The sequence below is a fragment of the Myxocyprinus asiaticus genome, chromosome 11 (genome assembly GCF_019703515.2).
Source record: "Myxocyprinus asiaticus isolate MX2 ecotype Aquarium Trade chromosome 11, UBuf_Myxa_2, whole genome shotgun sequence".
NCBI classification, from domain to species: domain Eukaryota; kingdom Metazoa; phylum Chordata; class Actinopteri; order Cypriniformes; family Catostomidae; genus Myxocyprinus; species Myxocyprinus asiaticus.
In genome coordinates this window covers 20,549,152-20,575,891 of record NC_059354.1, presented here as the reverse complement: position 1 = coordinate 20,575,891, position 26,740 = coordinate 20,549,152, and the positions used below count along the sequence as shown (strand labels likewise).

General features: G+C 38.5%; 1 protein-coding gene across 1 annotated transcript in view; it reads right to left on the bottom strand.

Moving 5' to 3' along the window:
• Positions 1 to 26,740, bottom strand: part of LOC127447860 (thrombospondin type-1 domain-containing protein 7B-like) — a 331,798-nt gene that overhangs the window by 84,392 nt on the left and 220,666 nt on the right. Inside the window, exon 14 of the mRNA XM_051710006.1 lies at positions 17,816 to 18,007. Within this exon, the coding sequence (XP_051565966.1) occupies positions 17,816 to 18,007 (192 nt within the window). The remainder of the gene's footprint in view (positions 1 to 17,815; positions 18,008 to 26,740) is intronic.

Genomic DNA, 26,740 nt, shown 5'->3' with positions numbered 1-26,740 from the left:
ACAGCCTGAATGTCAATACAGTACAATACAACCTACTGTATATTTTATATATACTTTATATACTATTTTTATTGTATGTGTATTCTATATTATGTGTATGTGTGTTCTATATTGTGTGTATTGTATACTGTACACTGTATATTATTATTGTGTTGTGTAATTATGTGTATATTAGATATGTAAATTGTGTTGTGTAAATCTGATGTTTATTGTAAATTGGTATATGTCTTATCTCTGTCATGACCGCTATGTTGCTCGGAACTGCACCCTAGACTTTCACCCACTGTTGAACTTGTGTATATGGTTGTGTGACAATAAAAGTGATTTGATTTGATGTCTAGATAAAATTTTCACCTTTAGGATGGGATTAAACAAAATTGCAACTCCTGCACTGATATTAGAGCTATGATTTAAAATATGTTCTCCCTCTCACCATAATCCCCTGTTAATCTCATATTTCTTATTACTATGAGTTTCTTGGAGAAAAACTACTCCAATGTTCTTAATGTTAAAACATTCTGAAACTAAAGCCTGCTTTCCTTTGTCTCTCAGACCATTCACGTTTAGAGAGTCTATTCATAAAAATTTAATGAGACAGAAAAGAGGGAAAACACAGTAAAAAGGAGGAAGTAGAAACAAAGATATAAACGTAAATCCATTATGTTTATTTAGCTTTTCCTCTAGCTTGTCTCTCTTTCACAGCCTTTTACCCTGCCTTATTGGCGTTATGTGCTTCTTAAGCCGAAAGTGCTTTTGCTGTGACAACACACTGTAATTACATGTTTTCTGTGCCCACACAACCGATGCAACAAATTTATCGGTATCAGGGAATAATTCCACCACATCTATCTTCCTACCTTTAGTTTAATCAAGAAAAGCATTCATCTGTTCCACGGATTATAAGTCATTATTAGCTTTATAAAGCTCTGATATATTAGACAAGCTCTCATCATCTTTTACATCATCCTGACTCTGTGTCAATATATCAGAAACCGGATCATCATCATTCTTATCATTCCTTGCACATTCCACACCACCATCAGTGTTTGCACAAACATTCACATCATTGATTCTAAACTGCTCATTTTCCACAACACTGCTGCAACTCAGCTGTTCATTATCTATACTGGTCAAATTAACTGCAACATGCTCACTCACCTCGTTCCCAATGCCCACACCCATCTCTGCCACAGGATCCTCATCTGGGTCCAATGTCTCTTTTCTTGGCATCTGCTTCAGCTGAATGTCCTTTCTGCCCAACACTAGTCCATCCATTTCATTACCATTTTGCATTTCATCCATAGTTTTCTTGTGAGGACATGAGAGTCTCGTATCCAATGTCACCATATTCAAAACACAGTAGACTCTCCGAACTCGCAAAAATCATGTAAGAGCTGTTGCCATCATTCACTCTAAACGACACTTCTAGCGATTTATCTTGAGACTTAAGAAACATGAACACATGTCTCCTAAAAGACAAGACATGTTTAATTGCTGGATTTCTACACCCTAACGAAATGGTTTTTACAGCGCTTACAACCTTTCCAAATCTTGCAAGCTCTCTCACTATTAGTTCATTCGCAATGAATGGCGGAACATTTGAAATTATCACTTTTGTGGCTGGGGCAAAGAGCGGAGTGATGGGAACAAAGGTTTCCTTAACCCATATGACACTTTCAATAACATCATTAACAAATGTTTCTGTTTTAAGGAAACTACTACAGCCTTGTTCATTCTCGAGGCTGAATTGATGTTTTCATGACCAACTTGATCTCCTACAGCTATCAAAACATCTTCAATTGTGGTATTCGCTTCACACATCTGAAGCCGTGGCACAGGGACAATGGCATCATTCCTCCCAACGAAACCATTGGTCTACCAAATGCCAAGTGAACCATGCAAAGCATGGCACACTACTCGTACAAAGCCCCCACTAATCCCTACAAAAATAATCTAGCCTATAAGAAAAAACAACAACAAACATACACCATAAAAGTGCAAACAAGAGAAAAAAATATGAAAAATAGAAAACAAACAAAGCAGCTGGTAGACGCTCTCCCACACACACCTTTCCCAATCCCAGCATGCAAATCTCAGAGAGGTTTAACAAGCACTTTATTACTCTATAAAACTTGCATCACATTACATTACTGACAAAAAAAAAAAAAAATACATAAAAAAATAAATACAAATCCTTCAAAATAAAACAGATAAAGTAAAAATAAAGTAAAAAATAAATTACTTTAAAAATTCACAACAAACTGATCATTTTGTACTGTACATAGTACCTCATTAATACACCATACATCACAGAAGAACACCACATTATTTGTAAGTCTATAATAAGCAAATTCAATTTTCAGTCTTGCCTCTACCAACCATCTAAACATCATTGCAGGATCTATTGAAGCAAGTTGTAGACCTTTGTTCTTTCTTGTTTTCCAAATTGCTAGTTTAGCTGTTCCAGTCAAATAATTAAATAAACAAAATTTCCTCCTCATTGAAAAAGTGTATTTCATTCCCCCAATAAACACTTTATCAGAAAATTTCTCATTAAATCTCCTAAACCAAGTTTTAAGCAAATTAAAAAGATCTTTTAATCTGTTACACCTTAAAAACAAATGTTCTTCATGCTCCCCACAAAATCGACATTCCCCTACTACTGCCGGTTTTAGGCGCGCCACATGTCGGTCTGTAGCTATAGCCCCGTGAATAATCCTCCACTGTAGATCAGCAGTTCGCTTCTCTACAGGGTCCTCCACCTGTCCCACACAAGAAAGTCTGGTTGTAAGAGTTCTGGCCATCTAGAAGCTTTTTGTCTCTTCGATTTATCTCGATGTGTGATTTTAACTGAAGTGCGATATATTGCTTTCTTAGACACATCTTTAAAATTGTCTAACTGAGGGGTCTTGAAAGATAAAATCGAGTCCGCAACTTCACCCTCATCTTCCTCATTTATGACAGGTGAAATTTTTATTTCTGGAAAGCCTTGGCCATTTCTCATGTCTTGTGTTTGTCTCAGTCCTATCCAAGTCCTACAACCACTTGGTAATGCGTTACAGATTTCTTCCTTCAACTGTGAAACAAGGCGTAAGGACTTTAAACCCTTCATCTCTTGAAGTGCCTCAATGGATTTCCATCCCCTCTCATCCAAGAGATGTCCAAGTTTCTGAACACCATTCCTCAGTAAACATCTCCTCACACTTACAGAAGACAGCAATCTGGTCTGGATCATTGGGTTGAAAAACAACGGTTACTCTGGAGCCCAATGTCCTTTATCATCCATGTCTCGTTCCACTCTAAAAACAATTCTCCATATCTGCAAAATAGACTTGTAAAAAGGTGGAAGCTCTGACAGGCTTACTTCCTCTAATTTCATTAAAAACAGGTGTTTATCAAGTCCAAATCCTCCTGCCCACTTCAAAAATGCACTTGCAGTTCTGGCCCATACCACATCCTTGTTGTAAAGAAATCTCTGTACAGCTTGTATCCTAAAGGCCCGGATCCAACTCCTCACATCCACCAAGCCTTGACCACCCTCTTGAACTGGTAAATAAAGTGCAGCTGCATGGATCCAGTGCTGTCCACTCCAAAAAAAATTAACAAATGTCCTTTGTATGTTAGAAATAAGTTCCTCAGGTGGCTCCATAGCTATAGTCCTATGCCACAACATTGATGCCACAAAATTATTGACAACCAGAACTCTCCCCCTATAGGACAATTGTGGCAATAGCCATTTCCATTTCGACAACTTAGCAGACACCTTCTCCAGCAGACCCTCCCAATTTTTCTTTGAAATTGGTCATCCACCCCAAACTAATGTTTTCAATCCGTCCTATCTCCACCATAACCCACCCGGAAGTTGAGGAAACACTGAATGTAAGATATAAATCTGTCATCAAACCCAAAATACTTTAACACATTAAAAAGATATTCATGATCAACTCGATCAAAAGCTTTTTCTTGATCTAGTGACAGAACTCCAAAATTAACTTGACAAATTTGATTAATGTTGATTATATCCCGTAATAAAAAAAGATTGTCCATTATAGATCTTTCAGGTATACAATATGTTTGATCATTGTGAACCAAAACGTCTAAACATTTTTTAAGTCTATTTGATAAACATTTGGGAAAAAATGTATAATCAGAACATAGCAAAGATACTGGTCTCCAGTTTTTAAGAAGTCCCAAGTCCCCTTTCTTTGGAAGCAGAGACAAGACTGCTCGATGACAACTTATGGGAAGAGTTTCGCTTCTAATGCAGTCTAGCAAAACTTCATAAATATCTTGTCCTAGTATATCCCAGAATTGTTGATAAAAGTCTACAGGTAATCCATCAATTCCTGGAGAACGGCCAATATGTAAATGACGCAATGCTTCTGTAAGTTCTTTAAAAGTAATTAAAGTGTCCAGTGACTTTTTCTTTTCATCCTCAAGCTGAGGTAATTCCTTTATCAAATCATCAACGCTTTCAGCATCACAGCTCTCAGCACTATAAAATTTTGATAAAAGTCTCTTGCTAACTTTCTCATTTCAACTGGATTTGATGTAACTGATCCATCCTGATGACGAAGATGACACATCTGTTTTTGTTTAACACATTTTCTTTCAAGATTAAAAAAGAATGCACTAGGAGCATCCATGTCTTTAATAGAGCAAAATCTTGCCCTTATCAACGCTCCTTTTGCCTGCTATTGTAAAAAAAAAAAAAAAAAATCAGTTCTTGTAATTTTTCTTTAACACATTGCAATGTACACCTTCATTATTAGTTACAATATTTTTTTCTAACGACTCAATGTCCTTTTGCAAAGATTTTACTGTTGTTTTAACCATAGGTGATGTATGAAAAGCATAATTCTGACAAAATAATCTTATATTCACCTTTCCCACATCCCACCATTGACAAAGATTCTCAAAGTAAGGCTTCTTCAATTTCCAGTTACCCCAAAACACTATAAAACTTTCACAAAAAAAAAAAGAAAAAAAAAATCATGTTTTCATGTAATAATTTAACATTCAAATGCCAGTAATAGTTAGATCTTAGTGCCTTCTTAACATTTAAAACCAAAGTGATCATTTGGTGGTCTGAAAAACCATTTGGTGAAATACAAGCATCAATTACTCTATTGTTTCACATTTCTTTCATATAAAACCTATCCAATATTCAGAATCAGAATCAGAATGAGCTTTATTGCCAAGTATGCTTACACATACAAGGAATTTGTCTTGGTGACAGGAGCTTCCAGTGTACAACCATACAAATACAATACAAAAACAGCAGCAAGACATAGATAATAATAATAATAAAAAAAAATATATATAATAATTATACACATACATACAGACACACATACATACATACACACATACACATGGGTAGTGCAAATCTAATACAATCTGTTACAGTGTAAATACAAATCTGTTATGTACAGTGCGATTTTTTTTTTCTTCAGAGGAATGAAATGGCAGAGGAGGTTGGATGTGTTGGATAAATATAAGAAAGACTAAACTGTGTATTTCACATAGTTATTGCTCAATGGGGCAGTTTAACTGTTCATGAGATGGATAGCCTTAGGGAAAAAATTGTTCCTGTGCCTGACGGTTCTGGTGCTCAGAGCTCTGAAGCGTCAGCCAGAAGGCAACAGTTCAAAAAGGTAGTGGGCAGGGTGAGTGGGGTCCAGAGTGATTTTTCCATCCTTTTTCCTCACTCTAGAAGTGTATAGTTCTTGAAGGGTGGGCAGGGGGCAACCAATAATCCTCTCAGCAGTCCAAACTGTCCTTTGTAGTCTTCTGATATCTGATTTCATAGCTGAACCAAACCAGACAGTTATTGAAGTGCAGAGGACAGACTCAATGACTGCTGAGTAGAACTATATCAGCAGCTCCTGTGGCAGGTTGAATTTCCTCAACTGGCGAAGGAAGTACAACCTCTGCTGGGCCTTTTTCACAGTGGAGTCAATGTGTGTCTCCCACTTCAGGTCCTGTGAGATGGTAGTGCCCAGGAACCTGAATGACTCCACTGCTGCCACAGTGCTGTTTAGAATGATGAGGGGGGTCAGTTTTGGGGTGTTCCTCCTAAAGTCCACAATCATCTCCACCATTTTGAGCGTGTTCAGCTCAAGGTTGTTTCGACTGCACCAGACAGCCAGCTGTTCAACCTCCCTTCTGTATGCAGACTCATCGTTATCTCGGATGAGGCCGATGACAGTGGTGTCATCTGCAAACTTCAGGAGCTTGACAGAGGGGTCCTTGGCAATGCAGTCATTGGTGTAGAGGGAGAAGAGTAGTGGGGAGAGCACACATCCCTGGGGGGCACCAGTGCTGATTGTACAGGTGCTGGAAGTGAGTTTCCCCGTCTCACAAGCTGCTGCCTGTCTGTCAGAAAGCCCAAGGGAACAGAGAGTTGGTGTAATTTATTCTGGAGTATAGCTGGGATGATGGTGTTGAAAGCCGAACTGAAGTCCACAAATAGGATTCTTGCATATGTCCCTGGTCTGTCCAGATGTTGCCAGATATGATGCAATCCCATGTTGACTGCATCATCCACAGACCTGTTTGCTCAATAAGCAAATTGAAGGGAATCTAGAAAGTGTCCAGTGATGTTCTTCAGGTGGGCCAACACCAGTCTCTCAAATGATTTAATGACCACAGACGTCAGGGCGACATGTCTGTAGTCATTAAGTCCTGTGATTTTTGGTTTCTTTGGGATGGGGATGATAGTGGAACGTTTGAAGCAGCATGGGACTTCACACTGCTCCAGTGATCTATTGAAGATCTGTGTGAAGATGGGGGCCAGCTGGTTAGCACAGGATCTAAGACATGCAGGTGAAACGCCATCTGGACCCTGTGCTTTCCATATCATTTGTAGTTGAAAGACGCGGCTCACATCATCTTCACAGATCTTAAGTGCAGGTTGAGTAGCAGGAGTGGGGAGAAGGGGGGTTGCAGAAGGTGTTGGTGTTTGTGTGAAGTGAAGATCAGGCTGGGTGTGGGGTGTGAGATTGGGCCTTTCAAATCTACAGTAGAACACATTCAGGTCGTCAGCCAATTGTTGGTCCACCACAGGGTTGGGGGCAGGAGTCCTGTAATTCATAAGTTGTTTCATGCCAATCCACACTGATGCAGGGTCGTTAGCTGAAAACTTGTTTTTCAGCTTCTCAGAGTATCTTTTTTTAGCCACTGTGATTCCCTTATTCAGTGTGTTCCTGGCCTGATTGTACAAGACTTTATCCCCAACTCTGTAAGCATCCTCTTTGGCCTGACGAAACTGCCTGAGTTCCACTGTAAACCATGGTTTGTCATTGTTAAATGTTACATAAGTCCTAGTAGGAATGCACATATCCTCACAAAAACGGATATATGATATAACAGTATCTGTGAGCTTGTCCAGATTGGTGTCTGCAGCCTCAAAAACACTCCAATCAGTGCAGTCAAAGCAGGCTTGTAGTTCCAGCTCTGCTTCATTGGTCCATCCTTTACAGTCCTTAATACAGGTTTAGAAGATTTTATTTTCTGTCTGAAGATTGGAAGAAGATGAACCAGACAGTGATCAGATAGTCCCAAAGCTGCTCTAGGAACAGAGCGATATGCATCCTTTATTGTTGTGTAGCAGTGATCCAGTTTGTTCCTGTCTCTGGTTGGGCATGTTATGTGCTGTTTGTATTTGGGCAGTTCACGTGTGAGGTTTGCTTGTTAAAATCCCCAAGAATAATAATAACTGAGTCCGGGTATTGTTGTTCTGTGTCTGTGATTTGATCAGCCAGCTGTTGCAGCGCTGTGTTCAAACACACGTTTGGCATGACGTAAACACTCACCAGAATAAACGAGGAAAACTCCCGCGGCGAGTAGAAAGGCTTACAGTTAATAAAGAGCGCTTCCAAATTAGGACAGCACATCCTCTTTAACGTTGTTACATCTGTACACCAACTTTCATTGATGTAAAAGCATGTTCCACCGCCTCTCGTTTTCCCCATTAACTCCGTGATGCGATCCGCTCTGAACAGCTGGAAGCCCGGCAGATGTGACGCGCTGTCCGGAATGGCTTCACTCAGCCAGGTTTCTGTGAAGCACAAGGCAGCAGAGGTTGAAAAGTCCTTGTTTGTGTGGGTGAGGAGATGTAGTTCGTCCGTTTTGTTAGGGAGAGAGTGGAGATTTGCTAGATGAATGCTTGGCAGCGGTGTTCGAAAGCCACGCCGACAGAGTTTGACCAGCACGCCTGCTCGTCTCCCTTGCCTGCGTCTCATAGCGCGTTTAAACTACACAGCCGCGCCTCTGACTAAAATGTCAAACAAAATGTCTGAAGATTCAAAATCCGGGAAAATATTGACTGGTGTATGCTGTCGAATGTTCAGCAGTTCGTCTCTGGTAAAACTGACTGAAAAAAGATTACTAAACACAGGACAAACAAACAAAAATAACAAAACAATAGAAGCGCTCCACACCGAAGCGGCCATCCAAGGCACCATCATAATGAATCTTGCACCACAAATTCTATTGTCACATATTTTCAACCATGTATACTGTCTCACACCTATATTTCTTGTTCTCCACACGTCTATTAATTGAAATTCATGCATAACTTTTAACAGTGTGACACCTGATTGACTATGAGACTCTTCCCCATTTCTGTCCTCTGTGAAATCTGCTATGCAATTCCAATCCCCTCCAATTACAAGACACACACTATCATCATACTTCTGGATGGCGTTTCTTAATTTCATAAAAAAAACTTGCCGCTCTGGACCATTATTGGGGGCATAGACATTAACAGACACAAACATAGTTCCCTCATACTCAATTTGTGTTTGTGTACAATCTACCTTCAACAATCTTTTCTACATTTAAAATGTTAACATTCATGTTTGCAGAAAATAAAATAGCTACTCCCGCACTATTATGTGTCCCATGGCTCAAAACAATCTTGCCTTCCCACCACATACCCCATTCAACTTCATTATCCTTATTAGTATGCATCTCTTGTAAAAAAGAAACATTAACATTTTTAATTCTAATAAATTCTGAAACCATTGCTAATTTACCCCTGTCTCTTCCCCCATCAATATTTAGAGAACCTACCCTCAAAGTATCCATATAAGAATAGAAGTAAAGAGTGGATAGAGACAGGAAGATACAGCAAAGTATAAAAAACACCACGTGAGAATTAGTCATTTTGCTATCTTTGAGAAACAAGTTTATCTTTTCATAATTTTGTTACCATCTTCTTCAATCTAAATCTCCTCTTCTTATCCAAAGCCTCATAGCTGACTGTTCTTTGCAACAACAACACTGACACAATAAATTTTTCGCCGTCCGAAAAAAATTCTCACATCAACAGTCTTACCAAATGTCAAATCTAGGAAGTCATTAATCTCTTGTAAAGTATACACCTCTACCACTATCTGTGACCCCATATCAGAAATCTCAGAAAGCGTATCATCATCTTTTGTGTCTGTATCACAACTTTCTTCACCCTTTGATTTATCAACATTACCACTTGTCACTTCACCATATAGGTCTACCTGGTGACTCACATCATCGTTCATTACACCCTTTTCACCTAATTCTGTTTCAGCAACAACTTTCTCATTTTGACCGTTATCAATAACGCTTTAAGCCTGTTCAACCATTTGAGCGTCATGCTCCTCCACAACTGGAGGCAGCGTGTCCTCTGAGGCATTTGCCATGACGGCTGCAGCACTCGGCCCAGCGTTCTCCCCACTAGTCCCAGCTTTATGTGGGCATGCTAGTCTCTTATGACCAACATCCCCACATTCGAAGCATTTCATGCTTCCAGTGTTAGCATAAACCATATATGCCTTTCCTTCGTGCAACACTCTAAAAGACACGTCTAAATTTGGTTCATTCAAAAACATGAACACCTGTCTTCTGAAAGACATTACATGTTTTAACGCTTCATTTTTACAGCGGAGTGGAAGCATTTTTATCGCGCTAGCAAACTTTCCGTAACGTGAAAGTCCTCGCTCAATTTCATTATTCAGAACAAAAGGAGGCACATTAGACACGGTTACCTTAGTTGTTGGAGCAACAAGTGGTGAAACAACAACAAATTCTCCACTTACCACAATTCCATTGCTTATCAGGCGGTTTACTTGAAACTCTTCCTTCACAAAAACCACCACAGCTTTGTTCATACAAGAAGCCGATGAAATATTCTCGTACCCGATCTCCTCTCCAGCAGCCATTAATACATCCTCCACAGTCACACCAGTCACAGGAACACACCTAACGCCATGACGAAGGGAAACAGGTGGCGCTACCCTGACAGAGAGGGACGCCATCCTGATCCCAAACAAATCTCCACTAGTAAACCACACAAAGTGAAAAAAATAAATAATAATAACTATATTCTTATTTACATTCAAATATTGTTTTTTCTCTCTCTCTTTTTTTTTTTTTTAGAAAATGAAAGTAAAGTATTAGAAAAAAAGCCCAATAAGTCACCCTCTCCACGTGGGAACCCTCAGATGCCCAAACCTCTCATCAGAGAGAGAGAGAGAGAGAGAGAGAGAGAGAGAGACTATTATTTTTAGACTTGAAGTCCTTTATTTATACAATAAAACATTAAGAAAGGGGGGGGGGGGTCCTCTCTCAATAGGTCTTTTGTACAGGGACTACCAGCTTCCTTTCGGGGAAGAGCCTGACCCCAACATTAAAGTCCATTTACTTTCTTTCAAATCCTTATGACACTGATAATTTACATTTTTTTATACATATTCTGTAAAGGACCTTCTTGGTTAAACCCCAACTCTGGAATATTCATTGACAGCAAATTCCCAGAAACTTCCTCTCAATCTTCTTTCTTTAAACAAATTTTAAGTTCAGGGAAAGAACACCCACCGTGCAGGATTTAACAGCAGTAGCATTTAGGAAGTCTCTCACTGATACTGGGAGTGCAGCCTCTAAGCCTTCTAGCAATTGTTGAGCGATACGCACAGACCTGAAGCCCACTCTCTCTGACAATTCTTTTACTTCTAGCCATCTACATCCTCTTCTAAGATCATGTATTCAATATACTCTAGCAGAAACCAGAGCAGATCTGATGGTGCCAGAGCATATAGTCTCAGTGGAAAAAAAGATAATTAAAAAATAAGGGTTCTTCAAAAGTCCACATATCAGGATTGTCCCATGCTCTAAAGAGAGAAAAAGTTTGCCATATTTCTAAAATTCCAATGTAGAATGGTGTAAGACCTCCCAGTGACATTCCTTTCATTTTCATTGCAAACAACTGTCTACCCAATCCCATTCTTCCAGCCTTTCACAGAAGAGCACATGCAACATTCATCCAGATATGATGTTGATGATAAAGGAGGTGCTTAACAGCCAGTAAATGAAAAGCTACCAATCTAGATCTTATATCAATAAGTCCTTTCCACCTTCCTGCACAGGCAAATAGAGGACAGCCGGCCTTAGCCAGTGCTGTCCTGACCAAAAAATAAATAAATCCACTAGTGTCTTTTGAATTTCTCCAATTAAATGTATTGGTGGATCAAGAACCATAAATCGATGCCAGAGTTTTGAAGCAATTAAATTGTTGGTAATCAGTTTGCTTCCCCTATATGACAACTGGGGTAGCAAACATTTCCATCCAGACAACTTAGCATGGACTGTCTCCACTAACCCCTCCCAATTTTTCTTTTTAAAATAATCGTGATCAAGATATATCCACAAATATTTAAAGCATATTCTGTTCCACTGCACATTCATAGGAAGTTTAGGCAAAGAGTTAGTACCATTATTCATCTTAGATCCATACCATAGTGCTTCTGCTTTTCCCCAGTTAAGTTTGGCTGAAGAAGCCTTTTCATACACCTCTAAGATTTCCTCTAGGTGTTTTACGTCTTCTGTATGTTGAATTATCACAGTCACATCATCAGCATAAGTGGAAAGTATAATAGGTTCTTTTCTTAAACTTCCAACTATAAATATACCCTTTAGTTTTTTCCGCATCAAACAAAATAATGGTTCAATTTTCAAACTTTAAAGTTGTCCTTACATTGGGCAACCTTGCCTAATTCCTTTTCCCATTTTTACTGGGACATTCAACCCACCTCCCAGTTTAATCAAACATTTTTTTTTTTTTTCAAAACCAAAACACTTAAGAACATTAAACAGATATTGGTGATCAACATGATCAAAAGCTTTCGCTTGATCTAGAGAAACAAGGCCAAAATCAACACTGTACACCTCTGAATAGTTTTAAATATCCCTCATTAAAAACAAGTTGTCATAAATAGATCTTTCGGGTATACAGTAAGACTGGTCTTCAAATATTAAATTCTCTAAAACATTTTTAAGCCTATTAGCAATGCACTTAGAGAGTATCTTATAGTCAGTGGTAAGAACAGCCACAGGCCTCCAGTTCTTAAGTATACATAAATCTCCTCTTTTTGGAATAAGAGAAAGAACAGCTCACTGCCAGCTTTTAGGGAGTATCTTCAATTTCTAACTTTATTTTAGAACACTGAAAAGATCTTGTCCAATTACTCCCCAAAAAGTTTTATAAAGCTCTGCCGGTAGACCATCAATGCCTGATGCTCTACCTAAGCAAAACTAATTTACAGCTTCAGTCACTTCTTCAAGCGAAAGATCAGATTCTAAAGATTGCTCATCTCGCTTGTCTCATCTCGCTTGTCCAGCACTCGCAGGTCAACAAAAAGTTCATTATCATTTGAAAGACAAGACTCAGAGTCCTCTTTTGCAAATAGATTAGAATAAAAATCCACCACAAGTTTTCTCATCTCTTGAGGGTCTGAGGTAACTGTCCCATCCAATTAATGAAGACAATGCATAAAATTAGGATAAGTACATTTATTTTCCAAATTAAGGAAAAATGTTGTGGGAGCATCCATATCTTGCACAGATATAAAAGTGCTCTAACCAAAGCTGCTTTAACCTTTTCTTGTAACATTTCACTTAATTCTTGTTTTTTAGTAATCAATTTTTCTTGTAAGCAAGAATCATTTTGATTCACCAAATTATTCTGAATTTCACAAATTTCTTGTTCTAAAACAGATAAAGCATGCTTAAATTCACTTTGTGTGTGCATTAAAAACTGTTGACAAAAAAGTTTAATCTGAACTTTTCCCACTTCCCACCACTGAAGAAGTGGTCACCTTTCTGATCAGTCCTCTTAATTTATTTTTTTTTTTTAAATGATCATAAAAATCATGACGTTGTAGGAGCTTGGTGTTAAGCCTCCAATAACAAAACTGAGGAGTTGTTTGAGATAATAATATATGTAAAGTAATAAGGTGATGATCTGAAATAGCATTTGGAACTATTTGTGTACTCACTACCCTATTACACATTATTTTCTTCAGATAAAATCTAAGCGTGCAGCACTAATCCTGTTCTCTGTTTCACTCCATTCTTCTCCCTCCAAATATTAATAAGTTCAGACTTTGTTAAAACAGCTTTTAAGGAAACAGCAGATATGGGATGGGGTTCTTCCCAATATCTGTCACTAAAAAATCTTTAGTGCAGTTCCAATGCTCTCCCACAATTAAAAAATCATCATGAGCACAAATGCAAATAAAATCTTTAAGCTTCTGAAAAAGTCTTATACTGTCACTACCTATAATAGGAGCATAAACATTTATAAAAACAAAAACCTTATGTATCTCAGCTCTTAAAACCAGGAGATGTCCTTTTTATACTTCACATTTAGATAAAATATTAATTTTAGTCTTTGATGAGAAGAGTATTGCCATCTCTGCACTTAAATTAGTGCCATAGTTTAGAATAAACTCCCCATCCCACCACAAACCCCAGCCTACTTCATTTCTTTCAACACTATGAGTTTCTTGCAGAAACATGACATTAATTACTTTAGGATCAATACATTCTTTTAACAGAGCCAATTTATTCCTTTCTCTAGCCCCATTTATATTTAAGGACCCTACTCTTAGGACATCCATAAAAAAATAAGGTGAGAGATTAAACAAAACCAGTATTGTTAAAAGAAACACAAGATAGACACCCATGTGCTCTTATTTAGATTTGCCTCTTGCAGTCCGACCTTTAGTCCGAACAGTTTTTGAGCCTTGCCTGATTGCCATTATGTATTTCTTTAACCTAAATCTCTTCTGCTGAGACAGCACTTCAGTACTACACTCTCTACCTATTTTCATCAATGATTCTATAAATGTATTTGGATCCTGGAAAAACTTGCACAGTTCAACACTCCTTCCTTCCAGATCATCTAAGAAAGCATTGATCTGTTCAGCTGTATACAGCTCACCTTCACAGGCCTTACCTACATCACCGTCAGTACATGATTCATCATCTCCTATACTACCCACAGTAACCACTGACATTCTGTCCATTTCATCATCACAACACTCCTCATCGTTTCTCTTATCCAGATGTACTTCACAAACCAAACCATCAATATTCTGCTGAACACATCCAACACCACTCCCACTAGATTTTCATTATCATTAACAACAGAAACTTTTTGTCTTACCTCAGTGTTGATATCCTTCTGAATCATCGCCTCATCAGGTTCTTCCACAGAATTGACCAACTATATTTGCGAACTATCCTCCGGCTCTGTATGATTCTCCACAACTACTGACGAGCCTTGAATCTCAGTAGCGTTCTCTTTGTGCAAAAAGGTAAAATGTTTATGTCCAATGTCTCCACACTCAAAACAATGCAAACTTTCCATGCTTGCATACACCATATATGTGCTCTCTCCGTGAAACACATGAAAAGATAGATCAAGCGTTTTTTCGGGAGATGTCAAAAACATGTAAACTTGTCTTCTAAAAGACATCACATGTTTGAGTGAGGCGTTTTTACATCCAAGTGGAATTGTTTTCACCCCACCTGCAGTTTTACATGATTTAGTCAGCTCTTTTATATTGACATCATTACCAATGAACAGTGGTATATTTGAGACGGTAACTTTTGTAGCCAGAGCAGATAAAGGTTTTACAGGCACGTATGTTTCCTTGACCCAAATTCTGCTTTCAGTCAGTGTTTTTAATACATTTTCACTTTTTAGGAACACCACGACGGCCTTATTCATTCTAGAGGCAGAATTTATGTTTTCATGAGAGAGAGAGAGAGAGAGAGGGATTTAATTCTATTTTTATTGTTATTTGTTAATGTTTTATTATTATTATTTGTCTTGTCATTATCTGTTTTGTGTATTAATGCTTTGGCAATATTGTATGTATACACATTCATGCTTATAAAGTTCTTTAAATTGAATTGAATTGAATTGAGAGAGAGAGAGAGAGAGAGAGAGATGGATGGAAAGGAAGAGGGAAAGAGATTCACACTCTCACTGTGTCCAGACACCTCCCTGCTGTGTGTTTGACAGCCTCCATCTGCTTTTGGTGTTCAGAGGTGGCCAGTGATAGAAAACAGCTCTAACGGTTTGAAATCTGCATCAGAACACTACAGCCTTACTGACAATCTGCTCACTGCTAACATTGCGTGTGAGAGTGTGTGTATATTTATAGCACACACACACACACACACACACACACACACACACACACACACACACACTTTCCACAGTGATGATTCATTATTGATGAAACCTCCAGAAACCAACATCTGCCGGATATTGTGCATTCCATTAAGCAGGCAGCTCGATCGTCCTTAGCTTGCAGTGTTCTAGTTGTTTCCTTTGATGCTCTTCAATTTTTGGTATCATATTTGGCATTTTAGAGTTTGTTCGTCTTTCAAGTAGGATTTTAAAAAAAAAGTATCATGTTAAGAAAGCCTTTGAAAGTTTATTTGACACAGAAAACACATCATGTTGTCAGATGTGCAGGATCTTAATGAGAGCCAATCATGATTTTATGGGAACAAACTAGCTAAAGCAGAAAGCCCTGCAGTTATTCCCTAATAGACTGCCTGTTGAGAAGTTCACAGCAGGTCTCTGATCTCTGATGATAGATAGAACTGTCAAAACAAGTTTGATATCCACAGTAACATTAAAAAAGGAGAAAAGGGGAAAAGTAGAGGACAGTTAATGAAACAATGAATATACATTCTCCTTCAACTACCGAATTCACTTCAAATTATATCTGTTTCCAAGTCGATTTCCTTGCCTTCAGCTGATTATCCCCAGTTTAGGAATATATCGAAGCTGACGTGTCTGTCAGCTAATTCCCTTTGTTAAAGTAATATTCCTGAAGTGATCCTACAATTGTGAAAATCTCTAAATCATTACACAACATGGCACTAACTCCCGAAGGATTTTACAAATATGCTGTCACTAATTTGTTCCATTACTTGTCAGAATTTGCTATGGTATAACGATTTAATATATTCACTGTGACAATATTCATTCTGTTGTACAGTATAACATTTTTAGTATTCTTTCACACTAGACATCCTACTGAATGTAAAGAACAAATATATCGAAGCTTGTTCTTCTATTTCCTGAGGTAAGTAAAGTAAGAATTGCTTGTAGACCATGCCAGCTCTCATCAAAACATAATGAAAAGTATTTTAAAATGATTGTTTCTTCATCAGTACACTTCTAAAAAATAGAACAGAATTAAATCTTTATTTATTGCCATATAACCAGGGCTTTGAACAATGGCAGACAGGGGATGAGATGGCGAGGCAGTAGTGTTTGGAAAACCTGTTTTGAAATGCAGTGCAGAAATTGCACACTTTACCTTTACTCTTATTCTATTTTTTTACTTGTATATTCTTTCATATGCATTTATCTGCAGTACATATTTACAGTGGGGTCCAAAAGTCTGAGACCACTAGTGAAAACGCTTCTATTTTGGTATGTCCCCCTTTTTAATTACAGCATACTATCAAGATGGCATGGACTCCACAATTGCTGATTCACGTTATCCAGCATGATTTAAGGATGTTTCAAAAAGCATATTGTGTGATTCAGTGGAAGTAAAGAAATCTGATCTTTTTTTAAGGGTGCAATTTATATCCAGCAGGGCTGCCAATTTAATGCATTCATTCAGTGCAATTAATTATATGTAAAAATAACACATTAAAAACATTTACGCAATTAATCATGGCCCTGAAATGCAAACCTGAAGTACCACCTAATTTCAGCAGGGGGCAGTAAGCGAAAATCGTCGAGACACAAAAAGTGATGCATCCAAAGTAAGATGCTCGAAAAGCGTCCATCTAACATATGTGTATGTTGATGCGTCCTTAGACAAGCCCTTATAATAAATCTATCTTGGACAGATTGACGAATTCAGTTGCAGAATTGATTGCTGTGGACTGTAGGCCAATGATATGCTTATGTTAAATGATATGGAAATGAAGAAAAGATTGCCTTCTAAAACCACTCTTTGTATGTACTTATCCATGCTTTATTTGTCTGCCACAATAATGTAAGGCATTTTCATTGTCTGAATTATTACATTTATAATGTATTACATTTATAATAATTTAAATATAACTATTTATAATTATTTAATCATTATATATTGAATTATTGTGATTTGAGGGGCTTTCTCAGCAAATATTTTAATATGCGATTAACTGCGATTGATTGACAGCCCTAATATACAGTGTTACTTTCTTTAAATTACATCCCCAATGGAGCAATCTGAGGTTAAGTGTCTTAGTCAAGGGCAGATTGGTGATGGCTCAGGGATTGCCCCTTGCATAGTTCAAACCTGCAACCTTTGGTCGCCAACTCAGATCTGTAATCACTAGGTAACCTCAGTCACCTCACACTATTTTCTCATTAATGTAATTAGTGTATAAATTGTGGAGCTGTTATGTTATATGATGCATTTTCGCAACCGTGAGTCACATTGTGAGTTATCTGAATGTATCTCACCTGTTAGGGTGCGTTTGCGGGTGCGTCGGTTCCCACAGCCAGAGCACTCTGTGAATTTAGACCAAGTACTGAGAGCACAGTCATCCCTGCAGGGCACCCGACAGCTCCTGAAGCGTGACGGCATAGGCCCAGCCCACTGCAGACACTCTGACACGTCTGCCACCTCATCATACTCATCCACACAGCTCACTCCTGAGAGAAAACACAATCAACACCACCACAGCTTTAATACAACAGTACATCTGCAGTTATTTATGCCCACTTGTTTATTGGTTAATTCAAGTTTGCAAACTACGGATCTACAAAGAAAAAAATAATTTATGTGATAAAGTACATACAGTACAGAGGTAACAATTCAATTCATTCCTAGTCAGCCACAGACAGCACACCATCGGACCGCCTACAGTCCATTCGCTCACCACCTGATGCACACTGGACACAAAAATGTCAAGCGCTGGCTAAAATCGGCAATTCCCACTTGATTAGTTGGCTTTACGCAAGCTTCAGTCTACCAGGAAACAAAGTTGTGCTTACAAGGTACTGAATTGATACAGTGAATGCTTCTGAGGAAGAACTAATTTGCCAAATTTTGCAAGGTTAAATGCATCAGTTTAAGTGAGGACTAGACTTCATGCCAGTCGGTCAAAGGTCTAAATCTAAAAGACTAAGTCGTTCTACACATCAATCAACACCACTCCAATCCAATCAGCCTCATTAATTAATGTTAATGTCCAATTGCAGTTCCTTTAGGCATAAATGGTGAAGCAAATTCATGGATATGTATTTGCCACTGAATTACGCAAAGGCATAGTGACTAAAAGCCATTATGATTCCCCCGTAATTCTATCTTTTACAGTGCTGATTTCAGATCCTCCTGCTTGAAAATACTCCTCCTCAGCATTGCTGCCACTGAGGGACGATAAATGATGTGCTTGTCAAATGTGAAGCCACCAGTTACCTTTTCAGCACACTGTTGCATCCATTCCACCCACAGGTTGATGTATTCCTAGCCGACAGCCGAGATTGTGCCGAGAACTCTTCGCTCACCGACTTAAATTTGCCACTCTGCCATACATGATGACATGTTTTGACACAGTCCTCCAGAGTGTGGCTGGCTTCCACTCAGCTGAGGCTTTTCATGAGAAGTCAGCTAACATATATCTGTAACGATGACACTTGAAGGAAACTTTTCAAACTAAACAGCAAGGCTTATTTTTGGCTGACACTGTTTGACATTGAATGTGACTTAATAACAACACCTTAAAAACACTGACTGCTCCTAATGACCAATCAATGACCAATAAATTAGGCTAGTTTTCATAAAGAAAAACAAAAACAAAACAGCTGCACATTTACCATCACTTAATGAGGCTGATTAGATTTCATTGGTGTCGATTGAACTGTAGAATAACTACACAGACTGTGTACTGCAAACACAGAAAAAAAAAAATATTTAAATGATTATTTCCCTTCCAAATCTGTCTGACTGGCTTTGAACACAGCACAAGGAATCGTTTGAATTATTAATTTAGAACAAAAAGATTGTGAATGTTCAGTTGCCACTCTGAGAGCATCCCATCTGACTCTAGTCCACATGGATGTCACCTTCCCTAGAGCAATGTCATGCTGTTATCTCAGAGAAGAACCCTCTGATGTCTTTGAAGAGGCATGGATGTACAAACATGCCTTTAACACATCTTATTGATTCCTATTTGAAATTCAAATTTTGCTCTCTGACCTAATCGTTTGCTCTATATACTTCAGAGCAACGTGGGTGGAGACAGTACTGTAAATAGATGTAGGATGGTGTTATTATAGTATCATAGTTTGCTTTTGTGTTTCTACAGTTTTGAAAGATTCAGATTATGATTAGCAGAAGCATTTGTTTGTTTTGTTCCTCTGTATGTTAATTCTATGGTGTATAAGGGATCATGTACAGTCCACAAGTCATTATCACAAAATAAACCCCAAAAGGTTGATCAGGACTTATTAAAGAGTACCTATTATGGTTTTCCAAATATTAACTTTCATGTAGTGTGTTATATAGCTGTTTGTGAATGTAAAAAAGTCTGCAAAGTTTCAAAAATCAAAGTGCATGACAAATGGAGTTATTGACTCTCAAAAGAAAGAACTGATTCTGAACACCTGAAACAAGTTTTTAGTAATTCCAGACTAACTTCCTGTACTAAACTACGTAATTTGGTAATAAAAAAAACGCCTCTGGTCTTCACTGGCTGCTCGCGAACAGCTTTGACCCAGCCTCAAACACTACAATAAACGGTAGACCAATCACAACAGACTGAGACATCTTACCAATCAGAGCAGATTAGGCTCTCTGAAAGGGGGAGTTTAGAATGAATCCTTTAGAATGGATCATTGAACGAGTCATATTTGACACTAGGAAAAAAAGGTAATGCTGCAATTTAAATTATGAGCAAATTAAAGTGTTTTTTGACCTTGGATGCATGTAAATCTATTGTATGAGACCTTTAAAACAAAATTAGGCATGTTTAAAAACCATAATAGGTGCTCTTTCAATGGCTTCTAAAATAAATAAATTGGCATTAAATAGTGATTTGAGTTTAAATTAATTTACTATGCTCAATATATATATATATATACACAGTATATATATATATATATATATTTCCATCCACAGAACTGCCGCTCACTGGATGTTTTTTGTTTTTGGCACCATTTGGAGTAAATTCTAGAGCATGTTGTGTGTGAAAATCCCAGGAGATCAGCAGTTACATAAATACTCAAACCAGCCCATCTAGCACCAATGGTGCCAAAGACATAAAACATCCAGTGAGCGGCAGTTCTGCAGATGGAAACACCTTGTTTATGAGAGAGGTCAACAGAGAATGACCAGACTGGTTCGAACTAAGTCTATGGTAACTCAGAGAACCACTCTGTACAATTGTGGTGAGAAGAATAGCATCTCAGAATGCTATTCTGAGATGCAGGTTGGAGCTGTTTTCATGGCACTGTTACCCTTGCTGATCATGGATACCCATGTATCAGCAAGGGGAGGATATAGAGAATTTTCTTCTGCATTTTGAGAGAATAGCCAAGACTTGTAAATGGCCAAGAGAGGAGTGGGCATGTCGACTCATGTCATTGCTGTCCGGCAAACCTCTGGAGGCCTACACAGCCATGGACAAGGAGAAAGCGGACTGCTATGACGACCTGAAGGAGACTCTGCTGGTAAAGTTTGACATCTTCCCAGAAACATACCACCAGCGATTTCGAGCGATGACGACGCCACCTTGTGAAACTACCACTGAGACCTACCACTGCCTCAAGGGGCTCTACAGATGCTGGATCCACCCTAAACAGCGAACCAAGAAGGAAATTGGATAGGTAATCATCTTCGAGCAGCTACTAAGGGTACTTCCTTATGACATCAGAACCTGGGTAAAGGAACATGAGCCAGCAGATGGACTTACTGCGGCCAAGCTGGCCGTCCGGTACATCAACGCTCGCCGAGGAGGAGCTCAACGGCCCAGCAACCAAACTGATGGCCTTGTGGAAAGGTTCAACGGCACGCTCAAGAGGATGTTGAGGAAGTTTGTGGGGGATACAGGAAAATACTGGGACAAATGGCTACCCTTCTTGATGTTTGCTTATCGGGAAGTGCCACAAGCATCCACGGGGTTTGCACCATTTGAACTATTGTACGGGTGGCCTGTTCAAGGTCCCCTTGATCTATTGCAGTAGAGCCGGTAAGGACCTACCATGGAGTCATCGGAACAGGGGATTGTCCAATACCGTGGAGTAGCCCAGGAGAACCTTAAGGAAGCTCAGCAAGCCCAAAAAAAGGTGGTATGATCAACATGCTCAGAAAAGAGAGTACCAGCCCTGACAGAAGGTTCTGCTGCTGCTACCTACCATGACGAATAAGCTGCTAGCTAAATGGCAGGGAAAATTCTCTGTCCTGAGCAAGATAAGTCCGGTGACATATGAAATCTCACATTCCGATCAGGGTAAGAAGAAGCAGACATACCATGTCAACCATCTCAAAGAGTGGAAGGACAGACCCACTGAAGAACCGGTAGAACAGGCTCTAAAGGTGAGGAAGATGGAAGAAGAAAAGGACGGGGAACCAGATTGGAGAGAGTGGAAGATACACAATCAGGTCAACCTACAACATTTGAGTAACTCCCAGAGAAGGGACCTCCAGAATATATTTGTGCAAGTACCTCACTTGTTTCAACCGACACCTGGCAAGACACAGGATCTAAAAAACACCATTCATCTCAAAGATGCCACCCCAATCAGACAATGACCATACAGGGTACCAGAAAGATTAACCCAAGCTGTGAAAGATAAAATTGTGAACATGCAGGAACTTGGAGGAACCTTCCATCATTGAATGGAGTAGCCCCATGGTAATTATCCCAAAGAAAGATGGAACGCTTCATCTGTACATGGACTTCCGGAAGCTTAATACAGTATCCCAATTTGATGCTTATCCAATGCCCCAAACTGATGAGTTATTAGAGAAAATTGGACAAGCAGCCTACATCACAACATTGGACCTTTGTAAGGGTTACTAGCAAGTCCTGTTGGATGAGAAGTCAAGGGAATACACTGCTTTTCATTCACCCCTGGGGCTATTCCATTTCACGACAATGTCTTTTGGACTTCATGGGGCACCAGCAACATTTCAATGGCTTATGTTGTGCTCCAGGGTTGTGAGGACTGTTCAGCAGCATACCTGGATGATGTTGTCATTTACAGCAAAAGCTGGAACAAACATCTACAACACCTCCAACGTGTTCTCAGCTGACTACAAGAAGCAGGCATGACTCTGAACCTAAGTAAGTGTGAAGTTCAGTACCTTGGATACTTGCTTGGTAAGGGAGAGATTCAGCCTCAGGTGGACAAAGTCAAAGCAATCAAGAACATCCGGCGACCACACACAAAAAGACAGGTGCTATCATTTCTGGGGTTAGTAGGATGGTATAGAAGGTTTATTCCTCAATTTGCCACACTTGCTGAACCTCTCACCAACCTTACAACCAAGGCTGCCAAAAATCCAGTGGACTGGACCGCTACTTGTGAGTCTGGTTTCAACATGCTCAAAGATTGTCTATGTTCTTCTCCAGTACTATAAAGTCCCGATTTCAGCAAGAGGTTTCTTGTGCAAGTAGATGCTTCTGCAGTGGGTCTAGGAGTGGTACTGGCACAAGGCTAATGAGAAGAAGAGAGACCTGTCCTGTATCTTAGCCAGAAGCTCCTACCCCGTGAAAAGAACTACTCAACCACTGAGAAAGAGTGCTTGACAATCAAGTGGAATTATTATCTCCTTGGAAGAGAGTTTGACCTTGATACGAATCACAGAGCTCTGACCTGGTTACAGACAATGAAAGACAACAACAGTCGAATTACTCAATGGTATTTGGCACTGCAACCATATAAGTTCAACATCTACCACAGAGTAGGGAGAAAAAAACATCATAGCTGATTACCTGTCCCGATTGCCTTCCTTGGGCAATCCAGAAGAGAAGGGGGGTGATGTGACAGAGGGCTCTGTCACTGACCATGACGGTACTCACATGGACACTGCATTCATTTACCCATTCATTCATGCTGCTTTCATTGTGCAGGTGATGTGCTGTGTTAGCAAGGAAAGCACAAGCGTTTTCTCTCTCTCTCTCACACACACACAAATCATGTCATCATTTCATCCCATATGGTTATTTTAGTACATAAACCCATACAGACACAGTTATTTGTTTAATATTGTTTATTGCACATATCAGTTTAATGTATTGTGGTGTGTAGTGGCTGCCGAAGGTTCAGTCTCCTGTTGTTGTTTTCATTCATGTCAGCCATGTTCCACCACTGGGGGACTTTAATGTCTTGTTTCAGGTTTTGATTCCAGGTCACCCGATGATTGAAACACTTGATATCTGTGTTGTTTTATTATTATTTTTGGTTAAATGTTTAATGTCTAAACAGAGATAGATTAGTCCTTTTTGGTTTTACGTGAAGAAAAAACAACGAGGTACAAATAATGTATGCTGTACATCAAATTTTGTGATTTGCTGAGCTGTTACCTGCTAATGGTATGTGCCAAGGGAGGGGCATTGGGTATATAAATAGCTCAGTTTTCAGAGTTGTTGGAGTGGGAGGTTAAGAAGTGTGACTCAGAACCTAACTGTGGTAGGAATTCTGTGATTCATTTTTTTTTTTCTTTATTGTTGATATGGAGTCAACCAAAGTTGTTTTCACTTACCTGGGAACTTTGTAAATAAACACCATTCCACTTTCGTGATACTTCGACTGAGCCATCAATTTTTTTTTATTTTTTTTAACTGAAACCCGCCTTTGTAGACCGTACTGTGTGTATGTATATATACACACACACACACACACACATACACACACACACACACACACACATATATATATATATATATATATATATATATACTGTATATATATACACAGTTGAAGTCAGAAATTTACATACACTTAAGTTGAAGTCATTAAAACTAATTTTTTAACCACTCTGCAGATTTCATATTAGCAAAATATAGTTTTGGCTTGTCGTTTAGGACGTCTACTTTGTGCATGACACAAGTCATTTTTCCAACAGTTGTTTACAGACAGATTGTTTCACTTTTAATTGACTATATCACAATTCCAAGTCAGAAGTTTACATACACTAAGCTAACCGTGCCTTTAAGCAGCTTGTAAAATTCCAGAATATGATGTCAAGCCTTTAGACAATTAGCCAGTTAGCTTCTGATAGGAGGTGTACTGAATTGGAGTTGTACCTGTGATTGTATTTTAAGGTCTACCTTCAAACTCAATGCCTCTCTGCTTGACATCATGGGAAAATCAAAAGAAATCAGCCAAGACCTCAGAAAATAAATTGTGGACCTCCACAAGTCTGGTTCATCCTTGGGAGCAATTTCAAAATGCCTGAAGGTACCACGTTCATCTGTACAAACAATAGTACGCAAGTATAAACACCATGGGACCACGCAGCCATCGTTCCGCTCAGGAAGGAGACGCACGTAGTTTGGTGCGAAAAGTGCAAATCAATCCCAGAACAACAGTAAAGGACCTTGTGAAGATGCTGGAGGAAACAGGTAGACAAGTATCTGTATCTATAGTAAAGAAGTCCTATATCGACATAACCTGAAAGGCTGCTCAGCAAGGAAGAAGCCACTGCTCCAAAACCGGCAGTGTATGTAAACTTCTGACCCACTGGGAATGTGATGAAAGAAATAAAAGCTGAAATAAATCATTCTCTCTATTATTATTCTGACATTTCACATTCTTAAAATAGTCATCTTAACTGACCTAAGACAGGGAAAGTTTTTTACGATTAAATGTCAGGAATTGTGAAAAAATTTATTCAAATGTTATACGTTTAAATGTATTTGGCTAAGGTGTATGTAAACTTCTGACTTCAACTGTATACATTTGACATCTTTGTTATAATGTTTTTTTTTTTTTTTTTCACATTTTAGAATAATAGTAAAATCATTAAAACTATGGAATAACATAAATGGAACTATGGAAATTATGTTGTGAATAAACAAAATCCAAAATAAATCAAAACTGTGTTATATTTTAGCATCTTCAAAGTAGTCACCCTTTGCCTAGAATTTGCAGACATGTACTCTTGACATTTTCTCAGCCAACTTCTTGAGGTATCATCCCTATCTATGCTGGGCACTTACTGGCTGCTTTTCTTTATTATTTGGTCCAAATCATCAATTTCAAAAACTATTTTTTTTTTTTAATTAAATTTTAGTTTTATAATTAAATAAATGAATATAGTGGCACAATTATATTTTTGTCTACAAAACTCATTTCAAAAATGTAAGCATAAGCCTTCAGATCAAAAGGTTTTTAAGATAATCAGAAACATTTCAGTCAAGTGTTTCAAAAGTTTTGACCAGTAGTGTATATATATATATATATATATATATATATATATATATATATATATATATATATATATATATATATATATAGACACAGAATGCTGCAACTGACCAATCAGAATCAAGTATTCCAGAGAGCTACAGTATGTAGTATAAAATGTACCTTAAACGACAGTTTATCCTATTGTTGAATATTCTTTTTATTTTATTCTAAGCAAGTTGTCTTTCTATTTGGTAAATGTGAAACTGGAGGTTTGAGATGAGATACTTATTTTTTAATCTTTACCATTTCATTTGCCTCCAAGGTTGGAAAACTATTTCTCCCTCCTACTCTCTCCACTACCTTTTCTTTGCTCATTCGTTCCTTTTTTCTCCACAGTGCCCCAGAGACAGAAAGGTTGACAGTAGTGACATTCTGAGAGGAGCGGCAGGCCGCCCATTTTTAGCACAATTATTTCCCCTTTCTCCTCCATCTCAATACCACTCTCTTTCAATTCATCTCCTCTCCCAATTGTTAACATTTTATTCTTATCTCATCTCTTGACAGGGATCATCTTAATAATACAGCCACTTACAAAGGTGACAATGTTTGCTGACTGTACAAAAGGACACGCGAGATAACTTTTTTGGTCCATAAAAGACTCTGTCAGAGTTGCCAGCTAAGCTTCTCAAACTCATTAACTGTACAGGCCGAGAACACACACACACACACACACACACACACACACACACACACACACACACAAAAAACTCTAAGATTCTTCTATTCATTAGAGTAACCCTTTCATGTGCTCCTAAAATTAATGTTTCAATGTGTTGGAATCTAAGCCCAATTAAATGACTACTGGAGCTTGGCACAATACCAAGAGGTACTTTGGAAAGTGCTCCCCTAGCCACCCTATAATAATGTGAATTGATTAACTGGGACATTTTAATCCATGATGTGAGACAAAGATTAGTACGTGTGGTATAATCAATATATCTGCCATCTTAAATACCCATGGCATGATTT